Source organism: Zootoca vivipara, chromosome 5 (assembly GCF_963506605.1).
Source record: "Zootoca vivipara chromosome 5, rZooViv1.1, whole genome shotgun sequence".
Lineage (NCBI taxonomy): Eukaryota > Metazoa > Chordata > Lepidosauria > Squamata > Lacertidae > Zootoca > Zootoca vivipara.
Window position 1 is genome coordinate 9,329,401 of NC_083280.1, and position 21,215 is coordinate 9,350,615.

At 42.7% G+C, this 21,215-nt stretch overlaps 1 protein-coding gene across 5 annotated transcripts; it reads right to left on the reverse strand.

Moving 5' to 3' along the window:
• Window positions 1-184: 184 nt before the first annotated feature.
• Window positions 185-16,671, reverse strand: RFC4 (replication factor C subunit 4). Of its 5 annotated transcripts, XM_035132814.2 has the most exons (11): window positions 16,500-16,641; window positions 14,395-14,548; window positions 12,443-12,521; window positions 7,527-7,606; window positions 6,182-6,301; window positions 5,291-5,434; window positions 4,894-5,014; window positions 3,761-3,886; window positions 2,601-2,681; window positions 1,140-1,256; window positions 185-376 (listed from the first exon to the last, which is right to left on the reverse strand). In XM_035132814.2, the coding sequence occupies exons 2-11, from the start codon at window positions 14,526-14,528 to the stop codon at window positions 281-283; spliced, it is 1,098 nt and encodes a 365-aa protein (XP_034988705.1). In that variant the 5' UTR covers window positions 14,529-14,548; window positions 16,500-16,641; the 3' UTR covers window positions 185-280. The 5 variants fall into 5 exon arrangements, with proteins under 5 accessions (XP_034988705.1, XP_060130327.1, XP_060130328.1 ...); XM_060274344.1 differs by having other exon boundaries at window positions 185-1,256; XM_060274345.1 differs by lacking the exon at window positions 16,500-16,641 and adding an exon at window positions 16,164-16,458 and having other exon boundaries at window positions 185-1,256.
• Between the last annotated feature and the right edge of the window lie 4,544 nt (window positions 16,672-21,215).

Genomic DNA, 21,215 nt, shown 5'->3' on the forward strand with positions numbered 1-21,215 from the left:
GTCATTTTCTTTCAGTCAAGAGTCCTGCCCCGCAGGGAGACAGGGAGCAAGAGGGGCACTGCTCCTGATGTAATAAAAATACCGGTAAGACATTCCCTGAAAATAAGCCACCCAGTGTTTTTTTGAGGAAAAAAAGTGATAAGACGGTGTCTTAAAATGTGGGAAAGACGGTACCACTAGAATGTCAGGCACAAAGGCTGTATTTTATTATCAAAAAGTACCACAAATAGCTGTATCAAATAGGTTGAAGTAATCAAAAGGAAAATATTTTGCCATGCTGTTAGTTATTTTGAATTAGCTGCTGCATCACCACCGCACAGAGGCTAATCAACTGCAAGAACTCATCAGACCCATCTGCCAAGCACTTATCTGTCTCCTGCCAAAAAAAGGAAAAGTTACAAGTTGTCAAGATCTCCCAAGATAACTATATAATGCAGTCAGAGAAGAGTAGACTTCCATCTCCCTGCCTCTCAGGAACATAAATTAGTTTTTCAAGCTGTTATAGGGAGCTTCAAAATCAAAAGTTTGACCACCCCCAAGTACAATTTACTCAACATTTTCATAAAGCTAGTTAGCAGAGCTCTGTGTTAGAGGAATCCCTACCTAAATTTAAATTTGCATTTCTTACGTCTTACAAGCAGACACTGCAGTAACAAACAAGACTGGTGTACAGATATTCTCTCCTTCCTTCCCAGGACAGAAAAAGGCACACTTGAAAACTTGTTGCCTTTGTTTCTCCCTAACAGGAGAGAAAATCACACCTCTGGAATCCATGTAAACTCATTGTGTTCTGAACAGGGAATAAAACAACCCTGTTAATCACTGCATAAATGTAGTGCAATGCTAAAAATCTTCCCTCTGCTTTTCTATTGAGTGTAAGGAATAGACTGATAGCTCAAGCAAGTTGGCTGGGGTAACAGCCAATGTCCATTTCTCTTGAAGCCTTTCTTACTACTGCCTGTTACCATAAAAGGAGAATAGCCTCATACAGGGAGAGTACCATTAGTATACAATTCTTTGTGAAGGATTCACTAATGCACAAATATGAATGCAATAAAGGATTTCTTATGCCCTCCCCCAAACCACAAGCAAACATGCATTCTAGATTTAAAAAGAACTGAAACAGAATGAAGACTCACAGCAAGCTTCTCTGCAATAACAGATTTCTGCTTGTCACTGAGATCCTTCCTCTCAATAATGGTATCATGAAGCTGGTTTATAAACTGATTAGCTGCGTAACCTTCATTGATCAGATTCTGGACATTGGGGAAAACAAATATTGAAAGCAGCTAGCATTAGCAGATTTAAAAGAATAAGCTACAGGCTTAGACAACCAAAACATTACATCAGTGCAGACGGAAAGTACTCCTTGACTTACTGTAAATCGTAAAAAGCTAGGAGAGACAAAGCTTAGTTTTTCATTGGCTCCCTAGAATACCCTGTAAGGTATATTGCAATATGAAAATAGAGAGTAACGGGATTACCAAATACAAGCATGCTACATGATACAAATTCAGAACAGGTAGTTTAAATGGGATTTGTCTAATACCCAGAGGATTATTTGATGGTTCAGACAACGGGAGGCTATCTTGTTTTACTGTACACAAGTACCAAATGAGTCATTTTAGACAAAAATCAGATTATTAGCTTAAGTGAAGTCTCGGAATCAGCCTCATTGAGTATTCTGGAATATGTGTCGTGTGTCACATGCCTAAGCACAGGCCAGGAAATACGAGGTACAATAAGCTAAAAACAAAATTCATCTTTCTTCACAATTCATCTATCCCATCACCCAGTTGTAAGTAAGTATATACAACACTCTAAAGCAAGAAGTGAAGCTTGGGGTAGCTCTAACCTTAAAACAGTTGTAGTTGGCTAAAGTTTCTTAGCATTACCAGGGGCCAGGTTGTGCTGAAATGTTAGCCACTCCTGCTTTTAAAGTACTAACGTGCCGTGCCCTGTTAATCGCAAGCCAATGTCTCATCCACCTAGCCTCATACTACAGAAAGGCCATTTCATGTGCCGCTACCACTTATGGTTAGTAAGGGCAGCTAGGGAAGCTGCCAAGAGGCTTGAAATGTCAAGCTTGGCAGCAAAGGATCTGGGATTATCAAATGTGCCGTACCACAAGAAGTGTGTTGGAGATTAAAGCAAGCCCACTGTTTTTGGATACAAGTTGCAATAAGGACAGCAGAGCTGTTTGCAGGTGTGTAAGGCACATTTTGTAGCTGAAGGGCCCCACTCCCTCTGGGAAACCTTTGGAGAGAGGGGGCACAGGGCCAGGGACAAAAGCAGGTAATGCTTTTCTGGGTAAAATAAATTTTACCCACACATAATTAATTTACTTCTGGGGATTTTTGTAACCAGGGAGTGTTACTCCTCCCTTTGAGAGTGCTTTCCCACCAAAGGTCACAGGGAATAAATGTCAGGGAGTTCATGTTACATTTACACCATGACTGGCTTAAAGACGAGCAGTTTTTCGTTTCAACATGTTTACATAACCACTACTACCTCCTCTACAACTTGCCAATACAGAAAGAAAAGTAGCATTTAAAAAATCTGATCTGATCCTCGTACATTTTAGATCTAAAGCAAGCTACCTTTGTTGCAGCTTCCAGTTTTTCAAATGAACCACTCTGACATGCGGTTAGTAGACCATCTAAAATTCCTTGAGGGACAATCTAAAACAAAAGTTGCATAAAGAAAAACATCTCATTGAAGCGCCAAGAATAAAAAAAATAAAAACATTGACTGCAAATCCTGATGTGTAGGCAAAAGTTCAGACGCTGCCACCAGAACATACCATTTTCCATAGGTCGTCTTCACTTCAACCAATGTTCTTGGGTTTACACACACCTTTCAGGTAGGAAAATCCTCATATGGCAACTGCTGCACTACTGGTATTTTCCTCGTTTCATTCATTGTGCAATGCCAAAAAGGGGGTGGCAGAACCCCTTTGCCCCACAGTTAGTGAGAGCCAGCAGTTAGATTGAGCGGTGTATGCATAGGTATTAGCAGTAAAGCAGCAGCAGATTAGTGAAAGTCATGTGTAGTTGCAATATTTGTTGGGGATACCGTAACTTCACCCCCATGACCTCATTTCCCTCCTGACTAATGGTTCAGAGTTAATTAGCTATCCTTCCTATGTTTTAACCACCCCTTTGTCATGGAACCAAGATAGTAGAAACATCTGCCACATTTGCAATGCAAATTATGAAAGCACTTTCACCACAGTGTTGATTTCTGCCATATTCTATGCCTCTCTGTCTTCTGCTGGATCAGCGAACATAAGACTATTTCAAACTTCTAAAACCTTGGGTGTTCTTCAACCACAGATGTTCAGAGACAACATGCTCTGCCCCAAGATTCTGCTTTGGGAATGGATTTGGTCTCACATTTCCAAGCTTATAAGTGATCCTGTGACTTAAATCAGTTAGATGCAATAGCATCCACCTTGTAAATAAACAGGGAATAAATCAGCCATACCTAGCAGAAACAGAAAATTAAGCGAAATGAAAGAGGATTGTATTCAAAAGCTTTTCTTCATGTTTGAATAATTCACAAGTTTCTATGGAATATATTTCTGTATGCCCTGTTTTCTGTGAACTTTAGTATTCAGGGCAAGTCATGAAGGGAAAAGCAAGCGTGGTACAACTGAACAGATAGCTGTGAAGAAAAAATACCATTTTATGTAAGCAATTTCCCAATAAATGCAAGCATAGACTAGGCAAACTGAAATACTTAGGCAAACTAGACCTACCCCTGCAATTTCAGTGACAACTTTCTCAGTGACCTCTTTCCCGCCTGTTAATCGTGTAGCGCTCTGAAGAAGTGTGATTGCTTTTCTCAAGTCCCCTTCTGATGCATGGACAAGGTAAGAGACTGCCTATGGAAGAAAATACTGATTTATAAGAAAATCAAAGAAAAGATGAGACAGTTAAGACCCTTTTCTGAAGTACTCTTCTTTTCCTACAGCAGATTCCATATCTTATACCCAATTCAGTAGGAAAGCTAACACATTCAGGGGGGCGAACACAGCACTTTCCCCATTTGTCACATGTAGTTACACATTTTCTTTCTCAACTACAAATCAACAAATGCTCTAATGATAATCACGTTATAAGTGGTGTGATCTGTCCCCATGGCTTTTGTCCAACATGGTCAGATCTCTGTACCACAACACGGATAACGTTCTAGGAACACAAGAGTAAGCTTCATGTTTAATCTCACAAGTTTGAGCTAGAACAGAATGCTTCCTTTAGCAAAGTTAACCAAATTTACAAATAAGTTTTCCTCCTCCCTCTTCTGTAACTATGTGTGAGCTCTCTCACTGCTGCCAGAGAGGCCTACTGTGTTTATTTAAACAGGGATGCAGTACAGTGTGACTGCAAATGCCAGGACTAGTATGAATGGGAAGGCACTATTTGCTCCAGACACAAAGCCCCGTGACCCTGGCAGCATGAGTCTGCGGCACTCCTGAATAAAAGCAGGGTCGCATGTGTCTTGATATTGGAGAGGCAGGCCTCAGCTCAGCCTCTCCAGCACTGCAATGCAGTCTGCACCCTAGCTTCATAAACTTAATAAAGAGGTAAGGGCATACCACTGCACTGCAAAACCACTCATGTACTCTAGAATGCCACTAGTCTGTACTTTGAACTTGTGGCACACTTGCCAAAAATACTAGCCACCACTGACCCGGCACAGAAATTCCCTAACTATGCTTAATTATTTTGACCAAGGTGCTGGAGCAACGCCCCTTCTGTAAAATATGGGTGATGATTATACTATACATGTAGCTCAGCAGTCACCCAGAAAAAAAATACACTAAGCACTGTGTCTGTCTCTTTTCACAGAATTAAAAACAATGAATCTCTGAATGAACAGAAAAGCTACCTCACTGCTGACTGTCACATTCTCCTTTTCAGCGATGTCTAGAAGTCTCTGTCGCTGGATTTTGTCTGAAAGGGGCTTGAAACGAAATTTGGAGCATCGGGATGTGATGGGTTCAATTATCCTGTGAACAAGAGAAAGTGAAACGCAATTACAAAGGGAATCCGCAGTTTCCGCAGAACACGACAATATATTTCCCACTGCTCCCTGCCCCTTGGCAATAAAATAAAAGTTAGCAATGCATCAATTGTGCTACGTTCCTCGTTTTCCAAGGGGAATTAACCAACTCTTTACAATGCAAGTTTAGGATTTTTACAATGGGAACTAGGAAAGAAATGTGGGATACTATATCGTTTCCATCAAGCAATAAGCAAGAAAGCATGGTGGAACCCATACATACCTGCTGATGTAATTACAAATAAGGCAGAAGCGTGTTGTCTTGGATTCTCTCTCCATGGTGCGCCGTAAAGCTGCCTGGGCTGCTGAGGTCATAGAATCCGCTTCGTCCAAGATTATAATCTTAAACGGGGGACACGGCCTGCCACTAAACACACGCCCCATTGCAAAAACATGCATTAACAACTTAAGGTACTAGTCCAGGTTATATTTGCAAATCCAACTAACTATGACATCAGTACTGCTTAGCCACTTTTTTCCATTTCTGAGATTTGAAAGATGTTTTAATATTTCGAAACTTTTATTTCAAGGATGACACGCGTCTCCGAACATTTGTGGCATATCCTGTTCAAGTTCTGACTGTATTCAGGGCTGGCCAAGACAATTTGCTGCCTGCTGTGAAGGACAAGATAACGCCCCTCGCACCATTCCAGCGTACTGCAATCTTGAGTTCCCTGATGTTGTGGCCTACAGGCTCCCATCTCCCCCAGCCAGCTTGGCCATAACTCAACCAACTCTTCAAGTAACTGACAGACTGAATGAATGTTGGATATAAAATGTCACATGCGACAACTGACAAGCTGCTGTTTGTATGCCAGCAACTGAAACATTCAGGGTGCAACAGAAGACAAGTGCATTCAGCATTTGGGAAGCTTGTATGCAATTTTGGGGCTTCCATAAATGTCCTATCTGGTACAGTGATGCAAGATGTGTGAGGCTGGTGAAGGATAAATTCCCTCAGAATGCAGTTATGCTCCCGTGACTCACTTGAGAGCCCAAAATCCACCGTGCGATGCTGACTTGTGGCTTAATTTAGCATTACAGAGCGAACCCTTCTAAAACTAAAGCGGAGAGAAATACAATCCCACAAGGCAGCTTTGATCATTGTGCTTACTCTGAACGACTTCCTGACACCGTTAACTGAGCAAAGCTCTTCACTTTCTCTCGAATGACTTGTATTCCACGTTCATCAGATGCATTCAGCTCGAGGACTCTCTGCCGGAACAATTCGGGCCTGTATATCAGAACAAATTCAGCCAAATTTTAACCTATTTGTTATACCAAGCTATTAATCTGGTTTCGCATTTTGAATTCTGGATGTTGGTTTTCCTTGGTTAAAACAAGGTTTTCTCGCTCCCCTTCCTCCCTTTTGTTTGGGGTCCTGGACTACAGATTCATTATTTATTTAAATTATGAATCACTTAAAGCAGGCATCCCCAAACTTCGGCCCTCCAGATGTTTTGGACTACAATTCCCATCTTCCCCGATCACTGGTCCTGTTAGCTAGGGATCATGGGAGTTGTAGGCCAAAACATCTGGAGGGCCGCAGTTTGGAGATGCCTGACAAGGCATTATTAACATCCCAAAATGATTTGACAACATAAACATGAAACTATAAAAACAATTGTGCCCAATAAAGATACAGACAAATCTGTATTTGTCTACCTCAAGTAGAGGATAAAGCATCTCTACTTGAAACACTCTAAGCTCTGGATTTCCCGCATGGAGTAGGAGGTTGATCTAGATCAGCATTTTCCAACCAGGTGTCCTCCAGATGTTCCTTACTACAACTCCCATCACCTGTACTTGATAGGTCTGGTGGGAATTGCAGTCCAAAACATTGAGAGGGCATCAGATTGGTGAAGGCTGTACTAGAAGGCATACAAGGCCTTCTCTAGCTCTATGATTGGTGATCAGAACGTCCAAAATTTGTTAAAACTTCTATATTGATTGTAAATGGAACTCACTTGGATAATTAACAAAACACTCAAATCACTGAGCGACATTCCCCCCATTTTTGTGCATCTCTTCTCTATTTATATATGCACCTAGTCTCAAGGAGGAGACTGCATGAATGGGGGTGGGCAGTTGAAGTACCTGTCTCACTCCATAATACATAGTGTTAAGACTTTGTGGCCACAAATTATGCAGCCATGCATTACTGTTTTGCTTCCAAACACTCAAAATCATTATGATCTCAGGTTGGAAAATTAACTTTTGGTTACCTTTCTTAAAGTCTCAGCTTCAGTAAGTATGGCTTAAAACTCTTCTGCCAATGTTAACTACAGGTTTATCTCTTCTGGAGGAAGAGAAATGCCTGCAAACTCAAGATTCACTCTGCCTAATTTCTGCTTCTTCATGTTGCACTAAACCAAGTGCCTACTATTAAGTCACCAAAAGTACTAGAGGATTGTCAGACTCGAAACAGACACTTGAATGCTACTAGATTCCACACTTACCCAAAGAGTTCTCTGGCTGCTGCCAAAATAGTGGATGTTTTTCCAGTTCCAGGTGGGCCATAGAACAAGAGATTGGGAAGCTGCAACAGCAGGAGGTTAAACAATGCTGTCATACAATATTTTGTAAGTGGATATTTTAGAGGAACAAGAAACCTCAGGCGATGTTATCATTGAGTACTGTATTTGTTTTACAACACTTACATAGGTGTCTATGCCACAACTCAAGCATGTGACACGGTTTTGGAAATAAGAGTTGTGAATGATTGCAGGCATAGATTAAAATTTAATCTGATCAATATTTACCGGCCTGTTTCAAATGCTATCTTTATGCTTTAGTTTTTTATTTTCAAAATGTTGTAATTGGTAATCCCAAGACAGAAGGAAAGAAGCGAAACAGATGCTTGTTTGGGTAATATTTTAAATAATATACAGAGATGCACACTTGAGTTGGACACAGGACAGGTCAATAAATGATTTGGTCAAGAAGTAATCAAGTGTTTTAATTAATTTAATGCTTTAAAGTAACACCAAAAGGCAATTTAATCATCAACAGGTCTGGTAATTATGCTAACTATGAAATAAACTAATTGTGAATAAATGATATTAAGTTGTTGTTTTTAATTAATGAATTATAACAATGCTTATAACAATGCAAAGAAACATTTTCTATTAAAGTCAACAATTCACAAGAGTTATTCGCTTTGGATTTTGTCATGGAACACACACAGAAGTATCTTTTGTACAGGAATCGGCTAGTCACACCAGCATTCGAATAACCTGAGTACGGTATTAAACAAGTCTAAATTTTGATGCAGATACAGTTAACGTAAGAGTATATAAAGATACAGTGGACTGAGTTGAAACATGCTCATAGGAATGATTGGAATATACCTCTGGGTTTGGTAGGAAGTCACAGTAGGCTTATGTTCTCTGTGCAACTGGGAAATAATTAATGGACGTTAAAATTTCTAAATTGTTTGTATTATTCTTTATGCTTTTTTATTTGTATGTGTTTCTGTTTGAATATTCATTTGACATTGGTATTGATTTATTTTTGGTTTGTTAAATAAGTTTGTGTAGCTCGATGTAAAGTTGTGTAAATGGAAGTAACTTTTGTATTTTTTCTATTTAATGATTTCCAGCATATATGTATTTTACTTTTGAATGATATAATAAAGATATTATTTTAAAACTAAAACAATAAAAACAGAAGTATCTTTTGTGTTTTACTTCAGCCATTTCCTTCACCTTTTTTTTAAAATAAAAAATAGTGACTGTTTCTGCCCAATCCCTCAAAGGAGCTTTACAGGGGGGGAAATAGCCAGATCAGATTGAGGAAGTTCTTCAGCAAGCAAGACTTTTGTCGCAGGGAAAATCTAGGGGACCAGGAGCCTTCACACACCTGCTGAGAAAATAACACTATAATAAAATTGAAATAAATGGCCACCTATCCAGCAGCATTTTTGGCTTCATGGAACATTGGGCCGCAGGCAAATAAGTAGGCTGTCAATTAGAATCATAGAACTGTATTGTCGGAAGCAACCATGAGGGTGATCTAGTCCAACCCCCTGCAATACAGGAATCTTTTGCCTAACATGGGGCTCAATTGACAATATTTGATCAATACTAACTAATGAACATGTATGTTTTAAACATTCAGGCCATAATAGAAAGGGAAAGAAATCAGTGGGATTTCTGGTCCTTTCTCTTTCAACCACAATAATATCAGACTGTCTTTTGAAAGTCATCTTCTCCACTCCCCTTTTTAAAAGAAGCTCATGCTTGCATTTTTAAAAGCTGTATTATCTTTGTTTCCGATTACTGCAAAAGATATAAAAAACAATGCCAATCGTCTTTTTAAAGAGCCACTTGCCACAGTTAGTGCTCCATGGAACCCAAACATCCCCTTGGGTGTGCTAAGAGCTCACTGCTTAGTTCTGTGGATTCCAACCTCCATGCTTCAAAGCATGTTTAGGATTATACAGGACACATCTGAATTTTTGTTTTCATAATAGTATGGCGGGAATAATGCACTATTCTGCAGGTCTGTGGGGTTGATACACAAGCAGAGCTGCACACCAAACAGCCACTATCCTGCTACTTTACTCAACATTAGGCACTTTTACAGAAAACCTACACTTACCAATCAATGAATGAATACCACAAACTTGGAACAGCACATTTAGCTGGCACCTACAGTAAGGTCTGATGAAGGATCTCCTAATCCTTTATCTAACTTAATGGCTGTATTTTTAGCAGAGCTGTAACATGACCAAGCTATGCTATTTCTGACTGTTGCCAATGATGAAGTTACGGTTCCTATAGGTGGCCTATTATCAAGCTAAAGATACGTACCGGTAGAAATTTACAACACACGGTGCAAAACACTTTCAAAAGCATGGACATTTCTACGTAGAAAACGTTAGAATCATAGGGTTGGAAGGGACCCCCTGAGGATCATCTAGTCCAACCCCCTGCAATGCAGGAAAAGGCAGCTGTCCCATATGGGGATCGAACCTGCAACCTTGATGTTATCAGCACCACGCTCTAACCAACTGAGCCATTCTAACAAGACGTAGACTAATTTCAAGACACTGGTCAATTGATTACTTCTTATTTAACGATGCTCAAATATCCCATGTAGTACTCTGAACAATCTTAAAATGAAATTATTCAATACAATGGCCAGGGCTCAAAAAAGCTACTTCAGGTGCTAAAGAGACTGGACTATTTCTTAGTTACAGAGTTCTCGTAATGAACAGCTGGAATTAAAAGATTACAAGAGTAGGAGGAGCCAAGTACTACTGGCCTTTCGTACAAAGCAGATACTGGGAGGAATGATACAAAGGATGAGTATGATTAAGCATGATGCACATTTCCCTAGGAAGGCAAGATCGAGCTCTATGTGAAACATCAGATACAGAAAAAGGGTGGTATTCAGCTATTTTTTTGCTCTAGGGAAAAGGTAGTTTACCCCTCCACACATGCCCTGTGCTGTCCCTAAATCTGCTCTGGAGGATTTAGGGAAACCCCTGAACAGATCATGGGGGCATGCAGATGGAGAGGGGGAAGAGCATTTCATTGTGCAAGATGAAATCCTTGTACTGATGAAATGCTCACCTTAGCACTAAGTTGAATACAGCCAATACAATGAAAAGTTTGGGTCTATGTACAAAGGGAACAGACTTCCATTCATGCAACAGGACTTCACCCTCTCCCTGAAGCCCCCTAATTTCTACTCCAGAAGATCCCCCAATCCTTTACAGAAAATTTGAGAACTGTTCAAGGAACTTCAGGGTAGGGGAAGAAGAGGAAGGGGGAAGTCCCATTTATTTATTTGTTTATTTATAATGGTTTTATCTTATTCGTAGATTTTTAATTTTAAAATTGAATTTTAACATTGTATTATTCTGTTGTTTTAACTGAATTGTTTCTTTTATATTTGTGTTGATATTATTTGTTGTTAGCCGCCCTGAGCCCGGTCTTGACTGGGAAGGGCGGGGTATAAATAAAAATTATTATTATTATTATTATTATTAAGAGTACCGTCCACTTGTACAATGTTCGACTTCACATAGACAAGGCCCGATTTATAATGGTGCCATTACATTAACTCTACCAGATTATTTTTGTAGTCCTTGAAAGCTTATGCTATAGCCCTTAATATACCACAGTACTTATTTTGTAGTACCTTCATGTGTTCCTTTCAGGGTAAGGGGGAACCCTATTTGGAAAGGCCCTAACCACCTCAATCAGGCCTTGCACCCAGACACCCAGCCTTCTACAATTTAAACTGGTAGGTCTGGAGCCTCAGAATTATCTGTCAATCATTCGTCAGAAGTCAATCATCAACACAGAGATAGAAAAAGGCAGAAGTAAGGCACTGTGACCTAAGGGTTGGCTTGGTCTGGTTATTTGATGTTTTGCTGAGACAAAAAGTGCAATGGCTACCTGGCTGCAAGCAGATCAATGGAGTGTGAAATGTCTGCATGCAGTGGAGTGCTGGATTTGGCCTGGGAGGGAACCTGAGATGGGGCAAGCGAATTACATTGACCTTTTCTGTGACCCAAAGTACGGGTGTATTTTTGGGCCAGAGAGCCAAACCAGCCACTAACATAAACGACAAGAGAAAGGGCGGAGGGCGGGGGAGTTGTCTTAGCTTCTATTGCCGCATTTTAAAGCATTGTTTAAAAACCCTGAAAATACATATGAGGTTGTACCTGGCTAAGTTCTATGCATAGAGGAAATGCATTTAAATTAATGACCGTAAGTCAGTCATGCCTGTTAACTTCAGTGGGTTTGTTCTGAGTAGGACTAGCATTGGATATGCAACCCTGGTTGTTTCAGAGTTTGGTGTTCATTTGCTTCTTTTAGGAAATGCAGAGGGAAGCCTTTGAAGTTTATTTCAGCAGCGGCACTGGGAAAGGGCTGATTAAACTGGGCAGAGCAGCACACTGTTCAGTCTCTGGCATCTCCAGAAAGGGCTGAGAAAGATGTCTGTCTGAAGTCCCAGAGAGCTGCAGCCAAGCAGTATAGACAGTACTGAGCCAGATGGACCAGTGGGACAATGCAGCTTCCTATACTGTTCCAAAACTGTCCCTTCTGGAGGTTTTTTTTGGCCATCAAAATCTATTCCCCACAAAAGGAGTCCCAAGAACTGATACTCCTGGAGACTCACTCTGGAAGTTGTCCCATATTACACGTTAACTCTCAACTGTTAAGGATTTGTTGTAATTTTTGTTGTTGTTCTGTAAGCTGTTCTGGGAGCAAACAGCTGCAGAACGGCCAATAAATTTTATTCTGAATATATAAACACATAAATATGATTCATAAGACTACACACAATAATTATCATCTTTTACTGGAAAAATTAACTTGCATATGCCACAAAGCATTGGGAGAACTACAACACTCACGTCAGCTCCTTGTAAGGTTTTCTTCAGTACTGCAACAACTTCCTCTTGAAATGCAACTTCATCCATGCATTTTGGGCGGCTACATAAAAAAAAAACTTAGCATGTATTATTAATATTTTCTGAATGGAACTAACAATACATGTAACTTCTCTGTTCCTTTAGATCAATGAGCAAAGCAATTCTCTTTTATGGAAGTTAGTAGTCCAAGGATGGAGAGCACAGCTGTCACAGTTGTTGTCACCCATCCTGTGGACCTGCATTTGGCTTCCTTGCTATTTTATTTTCACTGCCTGCTGAAAATGATTTTAGGAAAGCTTTTAAATGAATACACTGCAGAGTCTAATAAATTGATTTTCTGCAGCGGCCAGCTTTTCTTTTTCTTTTTACAGAGATAAACAAGCAACTAACCCATCAAATCTGGAGCTTAACAAATATTTCAGTCAAAGCAGCAAGTCTTAATAGCTAATACTCTGATGTAAAAAAAAAAAAGACATCTGGCGATGTAGTAGCCAGCCACAGTGCAACATCAAAGAAGCTGTCAACAGAAGTTCAGCTTCTACTTTTCCACAGAAAGAACCTCTGCAATCTTCCACAAGCCACTCCTCTGACACTGCACTGCTTATATAGGAGAAATAACTTTGGACTGGCATTCATATATTTATTGGTGCACTGTCCTGTTAAGTGAAACAGACACCAACACAAGGAGAGGCATAATATAAGTGGAGACATCTAGTGGTTACAGCCAGAAAGGTAAAGGTAAAGGGACCCCTGACCATTAGATCCAGTCGTGACGGCGCTCATCTCGCATTATTGGCCAAGGGAGCCGGCGTACAGCTTCCAGGTCATGTGGCCAGCATGACAAAGCCGCTTCTGGCAAACCAGAGCAGCGCACGGAAACGTCGTTTACCTTCCTGTTGGAGCGATACCTATTTATCTACTTGCACTTTGACGTGCTTTCGAACTGCTAGGTTGGCAGGAGCAGGGACAGAGCAACGGGAGCTCACCCCGTCACGGGGATTCGAACCGCCGACCTTCTGATCGGCAAGCCCTAGGCTCTGTGGTTTAACCTACAGCGCCACCTGCACCCCAGTTATGCGTTACAGTCATAGTCATTATTTAAAACAGTGGTTTTCAACCAGTGTGCCCTTGGCACCCTGGGGTGCCTTGACTGATGGTAACACTGGCCTCTGTCCCTCTTTCCTTCCTTCCCTTTCTCCTCAGGTGCCTTCTTGCGTCTCTGCCTCCCAAAGGCTTGCGAGGCTGTTTGTTACAGCAGCCCTGGCCACAAGCTCCCCAGGCAAATGGTGCCTCTGGTCTCGCCAGGGGTGCTGGTTGTCAGGAGCTAAGGTGGCCTTGGAGTAAGCAAGCAAGGGAGGGAACCCAGCCAGCCAGTCCACCAGCTCCAGGCACCTCTCTTTGGGGTGGTGGTGGGCAGCTCAGAGACCATGAGCGGCGGCTGCCCAGAGGACTCCCAATGAGAGGGGAGAGGAGGCTGAGGGAACACTCCACAATGGAGGGATGAGGGGCTGCCAGCTCTGCACGCAAGGGGTGACATAAATGGGCCCCTGAGCCCCACAGGGGTGCCGCAGAAAGAATGTAGTTGGTCAAGGGAGCCATGAACTCAACAAAAGTTGAAAACCTCTGATTTGAAACACCTCCAATGTAGATGATCACATTCCCCTAGCAATGGGGTTGGGAAACAAAGGCCACATTTCCACATGGACAACCTTCTGGGGGCTGCATGCCAGTGGTGGGTGGGTCAAGAGGAAATAGTGGGCAGATCAACAGATACAATTCTGTATCTTTGCACAGCAGGCTACATGCCAGCCATACAAGAGTCAATTTCTACACACCCCTTCACTCAGGCAAGCAAGAAGCATTCTTCATCCCTCACATTCATCTTGGGCAATTACACTACTCATTTAGATTCCAAAGCAGAGTCCAATACTTACTATTTTTCCACCCAAGGAATAGCTCTGACCCTTTTGCCCTCCCCACTGCCTCCTGCAGTGGCAGCTGTTCCCCGATCTTTGGTAGATGGGGGTTTAGTGCTGATTGAAGATGGTCCTTTCAGAAATGCCTGCATTGCTGCTGTTTCTCACCAGTCTGCAAAAGGAGGAATGGGAAGGAAATGATGCACATGTGTCATTTGAAAAATTAGTTTTGTAATTTGGTACTTCCACTCATTTCTCAGTTGCCTCAATCCTAACACCACTGATAAGAATAAACAGTGAAGCAAATATTTTTGTTGAACCATATCATTTATAAGCAGAAAAGCCTTCAAGCTTATATTTTTTTTCTTCTGGTATAAGAACAAAAAGGGTGAAGTCTGCAAGGATACGTTGTCACATGATCAAGAACCAACAAAGCTTTTTTTACTCAGAAATGTCATTTTCACACTTTAAAATCATGAGATTAAAGTCCTGCTATATAACAGGATGGTAGTTTAATTTTGCTGATTTCATGGACCAGCTGGCTTCCACCTCAATAGAGGAGAATGTATCAGATCCAGCTTTTTTGTAAAGTGTGTGTCCCAGGAGCAGGCAACAAGGTTCACAATTCAGAGAGCTGTGGTGTACAATTCCCATCAACCCTAGCCAGTATAGGCAATGATCTGGGATTATGTGAGTTGTAGTCCACAGCACCTACGTAGCATCACATTGGCTCCCTTGTGGTATATGTTTTATTTAGACCAGTCATAAGCTGCACCCAATCATGGCTTCTCTATGCACATCCATGAAACATACACTACAATCTGCAAGCAAGTTGCACAGAAACCCTGATGACAATTACACAACTCCTTCTATGTCCATGCAGGGGACATGGCCTTCTATGTTGGCAGGGGGTTGGACTGGATGGTCCTTGTGGTCTCTTCCAACTCTACGATTCTATGATTCATTCTTCTTTACAGTGAACTGTCCTCTATCTGAAGGGCTGTCAGAGAACAGTTTTCTGTTTGAAGGAGTCCCTGGCTTACATCTCCTGTTCAAAGATAAGCAGACTGTATTAAGCTCCCCAAGTTCTGAGATCTGGAGGGGTGAAGAAATAGCTCGGTCAGTAGAGCATGAAACTCTAAATCTGAGGGTTGTGGGTTCAAATCCTATGTTGGGTGAAAGATTAGATGATGGATTAGATGATCCTTGTGGTCCTTTCCGACTCGACAATTCTGTGATTCTATCACCCTACCAGCAGTTCTGCCACTATCTAAAATCCTGTGAGGCAGTCAAGCAAGAAAAGGACTTTTCTGCGGTAGCCGCACACACACACCCCACTGTCGATCACTCTCCCTCCAAGGAGCATTTGGCCCCATCCCTACATACATTTAAGGCACACCTTTTTCACACAAATCCTTTTGGGGTGGGACACTCTACACGGCTTAACTGTAACTAAGCTGCATATAGCCCACCCTGAGACCGCATGCGGGAAGGGCAGACTATATTGTAAATACAAATAAGCAAATCAGCAAGCAAGCAAGCAGCCCTAAGGAAGGGGAGCAGTTGGTGCCTTGAAGCTGCCTGTCAAAAGCAGGCGGGCAGCCACAGCAACCCCCACCTCCACTCCCATTACTGCGGGAGGGTATTTGTACAGTATTTCAGTTTGTCCAATATTACCAAATTTAAACATAGACTTACATACATACATACATACATACATACATATAATATACATTACTGTGTATATTATATATACAGTACGGAGAAGATTTATATCTATTACCTACATATCTATATCTATCTGTGCGATGATTTTTGTCTCTCTGGTTGGTTGGATGTAAGTCGCTTTGGGGTGCCCTGGGCAGAACAAAGCGACGACAAAAGCGACAACAACAAGTGTAAGCAACCATCCTCCGCCCACCCTCTCAATGCTCCAGGTACGTTATCTACGGTAAGTAAACACAGGGACTCTTCGCGGCCCACAAAACACAGAACTGCCTCGGACCCCTGAAGGGGGTGGGACGGAGGTGGTGGAATAAAATCCCTTCTTCCCCTCCCCCCCCCCAGCTCGCTCCTTCAAAGGGTTGGCCACCGCGTGCGCGCGCCCCCCTCATTAAAGGCACCTGCGAAGCGGCCGCGCGCACAGATCTCCTCAGGCCTCTTTAGCGCGCAGCTGAAGCGGCCTCCCTTTTCCTTCCCTTCCCCCAGAACTCCCGCCAAAACCGATCGTTTGGGTCAAGGGGCGGGACCACTTCCGTGTATATACGCATGTATAAGGGCGCGCTAGCAATACGAATGGACCATAGAGATCCGACGCGAGATTCCGTTCCCCGAGGGAGGGAAATAAGGAGGGAGGGAAGGTGGGCGGGGGGGAAAGGGCACTGGCGCATCACGTGCCGCGCCATATATGGAGATGTGGGCCGGCCGGCCGGCCTTCCCTCGCTTAAGGCGTCGTTTGCGAGAGGAAGCGACGCGCGTGCGCTGAACTGTAAGCTCCTCCCCGTTCTCTGGCTAGAGGAGAAGGAGGGAATTGTCCGCGTGAGAAGAGATTTGAGCATGCGCACACAAAGTATTGCCGACCATATGGCGCGGGTCGTGGGGCGCATGCGTGCGCGAGAGTGTGCCTCGCGTACATACTGTATTGAACTTGTGTTTTCGCTGCAGACAGCATTTTGTTTGTCGTACGGGGCCGTCCATCGCTTATTGGAAACGATGTAGAAATCCAGGCATCTTGAAATTGGTCAAGCAACATCAATTATTAAAAAGGTGCACCAGAGGTTGTATTTCCTGAGCCAACTAAGGAAATTTAAATTGCCCCAGGAAGTGCTGATCCAATTTTACAGAAGCATCATTGAAACTGTTCTCTGTACAGTGGTACCTCGGTTTATGAACACAATTGGTTCCGGAAGTCTGTTCATAAACTGAAGCGTTCATAAACTGAAGTGAACTTTCCCATTGAAAGTAATGGAAAGTGGATTAATCTGTTCCAGACGGTCTGCGGAGTACTTAAACTGAAGCGTTCATAAACTGAAGCAAACTTTCCCATTGAAAGTAATGGAAAGTGGATTAATCCGTTCTAGATGGGTCTGCGGCGTTCGTAAACCAAAAATTCGTAAACCGAGGTATTAATAAACCGAGGTTCCACTGTAATTCTATTACTGCTTGGTATGATACAGCCTCCAAGACAGACAAGAAAAGGCTCCAAGGAGCTGTAAGAATTGCAGAAAGGGTAATTGGTGCTAGCTTGCCTACAATAGAGACAGTTAAGAAGAGAGCAGAGAGAATTGCAGCAGATCCTTTACATTCCAGTAAGTGGAACAGTGTGTGTATGTTTACATTGCAATGTAGCCAAAACAAATTCCAAGTATGTTGGGAAATGTACTTGGCCAATAATAAATTATTATATTCTATTCTATTGAAACGTTGAGGGTCCGCACTCACCACCACAGTCCTTTTATGTTCATTCAGACCAGAGCCGACCCTAGACATTTGGACACCTGAGGAGAACCACAAAATGGCACCTCACCCTCCTTGTCAGGGAAGAAGGGGTGAGGGAAGATATGCATGAGGAACATGGGGGGAATAAAGATCTATATTGGGAACAACGGACAAATAAATACCTACATCATCATCTGCTGTCCCTGTGGATCCTGCTGCCTGAGGCAATCGCCTCATGGGTGGGCCGGCCCTGATTCAGACATACTGTGAACTGCGAAAATACCTTTTGGGCGTTGTTGTTTCCCCAACCGCCGCCTCACTTTTCTTTTTCCCCTTTTATATAATTTTTATTAAATGTTCTGTTTTACAATTTAAAATACTCATTTTACATCCTTAAGATATCAGTGACTTCCCTTCTTCTCTTTCCATGGTTCATTTTACATATCATATATCCTTGCGTATTTTACAAAAAAACTGCCATTCAGTATTCCATTATTGCATCCATCAAAACTTGTATACTGTGCTGAATATATCAATGCTGCCAGTGTTTTCAGCTGCACACGATCACACCAAGGAGGAAAGCAACCAACCACCTCGCATTGTTAGAGACAAAGGAGTGCGCCTCTGGGGGTGGGGTGGGGGAGCCAGTGTTAGGAGCACTGAAGTGATCTCCCTGGGGCGCAAGCCTGGGCTGTGTGTCAAGGTCCTGGGCTGCCCAGATGACAAGACCCCCCCCCCTCTCGGCCTTCCTGATGTGGTCCAAAGGAAAGCAGAGCAAGACGTTTAGCACCAGCTTGGCTGCAAGAGTTTCCGGAAGGAGGCATACAAGGCGCCATCCAACCTCCTTAGGGACTTAGGGTCTACTGCTCAGCCTTTTCCTCTCCTGAAGATGTCCCACAAGGCAGCAGGTACGGATTTTTCCTTGAGTATAGTTGCAAGGCAGTTGAGGTTTAGGATCAGTTTTCCTTCTCCTAGCTGAGCTACCTTCCCTGGTGCCATCTGCCCCTCTCTTCCCTCCATGTGCAGAAACCTCCTTCTTGACCAGGCATCCCCAAACTTCGGCTCTCCAGATGTTTTGGACTACAATTCCCATCTTCCCCGACCACTGGTCCTGTTAGCTAGGGATCATGGGAGTTGTAGGCCAAAACATCTGGAGGGCCGCAGTTTGGGGATGCCTGTTCTTGACCATTGACCTGTCCGCTCAATCTGCCAGATCCTGTATTTGCATGCAGAGGAAGTCCCTAACTCACCAAGGGTTTGAGGCCTACTGGCTACCCTCACCTGGCAGGCCTAGCTGGCCAGTTGAAGCCGTTTCCACAATGCCATGCGCTGACAGCTTATTGGAACCACAGGTGAGAGCTGAGAGCAGGATGGGGGACCAAAGGTGGACAAACTACCCCAGAAGGAGCACGGTGTGTCCCCCACCAGGGGTACTACCCCTGCCTTAACACCCTGTACATCCCAACATCCCATAATTACCCCCAAAGGGCACATGTCTCCATTTCCTCCCGAGACAGATGGTTTCCAACACAGGCAGTGGGGAAGAAAGGTTGAGGCTTTGTGTAAGGCAGGCATGGCCAAACTTGGCCCTCCAGCTGTTTTGGGACTACAGTTCCCACCATCCCTGACCACTGGTCCTGTTAGCTAGGGATGATGGGGGTTGTAGTCCCAAAACAGCTGGAGGGCCAAGTTTGGTCATGCCTGGTGTAAGGCAACAGATAGGTTGCAAGAGATTGTAACAACCTTGATCTCTCTCTCTCTCTGTGTGTGTGTGTTAATGCATCTTTGTGGATTGGTTATTTATTTGGGTAGGCTTGAGCAAGATAAAGCTATTAACAAATGTTGTTATTATTATTATTATTAATCCTTATGTTGTGGATAAGGTGGAGGAGCCTCGAGAGGCTTTTGATAAACCTCCTTGGACTTTAATTCAGCATTATTTTCAAAGATGGTTAAGCACTTTCATTTGTTGTTGGCTTTTTAACTGAATAAACTGCTTCGAGGTGGTGGGGGTTGTTTTTACAATCAAGTGGTGTGTAAAATTTTTATTAAATTAATAATCAGACGCCTACATAAATCACTTAACATTGGACATGGAGGTGAGTGACGCTGAAAGGAAGTAACGCAGAAAGCAGTCTGTTGCCCCATCTACGTCCACACAGATACATTGTGCTCTTGAGATGGAGATCTCATACATATTGGTTGGCAGGCATAATATGTATTGTTTTCTGCACACAATTTTTCTAATATACCAGATTTGTACAAAAGTCAGTAGAGTGCTTGTTGGACCTGCTGAAGTGTTGGGGGCCCTGACTCCTGCTCAAGGATGCTGAGGCAAGTCCTGTGGCTACCTTTTCCTTCCTTTCAGGCAGGCACCAGGTGGTATGGCCAGCTCACCACTGATAAGAGTCTGTGCAACAGGGACTAGAAAGGGCCCATTTCTTTACTGTACAACAAGTATCTATAGATGAAGTCCAACTCTCTCAGCAGATTTGTAGCTATCCTGTTGTTGTGGCCCTGATTGTCATTGTGGAGTCAACAGTGCTCACTTGTACAAGAAGTGCTCCGCTACACGCGTTATTGAGCAAAAGCAAAGGCACAAACTGATAATTAAACTAGACGGCAACCGGAGTAATCACTTGGGAGAGGAGCTATACAAGGGTGTACAGCTAACCTGGAGAGGGTCTCTATGGCAACAACAGTTTATTGAAAAGGAAGCTGCAAGGAAGGCAACATACTGAAAATTACATCATTCTACTGGGAAAGGAAAGCTATAATTTTGTTTTTGGCAATTTGAAATAAATAGCTTCCTGTTATTGGGCACAGTGGCGGCATCCTCTATTGAATCAGACCAAATCACAGCTCAAGGGCAGCAAAGGGTCAGCGGTATTTGTGCGGTATTTGCCCTTTAAAAACAAAACAAAACACAAGAGTTGTTTTCTGTACAGTACAAGGAGGGGGGTGTTACTTGTACAGAACGGATTGATTATAGACATTTATTTAAAGAAGAAGAAGAAGGAACGGGTTGTGGAAATTCTGGGTGTATAGAATTGTCTTCACAGAGTTGAAGGGAAGCTCATTTGCTCTGGCAGAATATGCACCTGGCTTTTCGTGAATTATTTCTACACCACAATTTATCACACCCACCCTCCATTTAAAATGAATTTGCAGGGCAATCCTACAGTCTCTGTACACTTGCAGCTTAGGCCGATACAACACAAAGATTCTGCGTTCTCCCAGCAGTTGTCGGGTTTGTTTTTGGTGTTTCTTTTTAAAAAAAACACCACAACAACACAACACTAGAAGGGCTAACCATTTGGCTTCTGTGCCTTAAGTGACAAAGTGTACCACCCCAGAATACATGTTAATTATTGCATGTGCAATTAATTATATTAATTTAC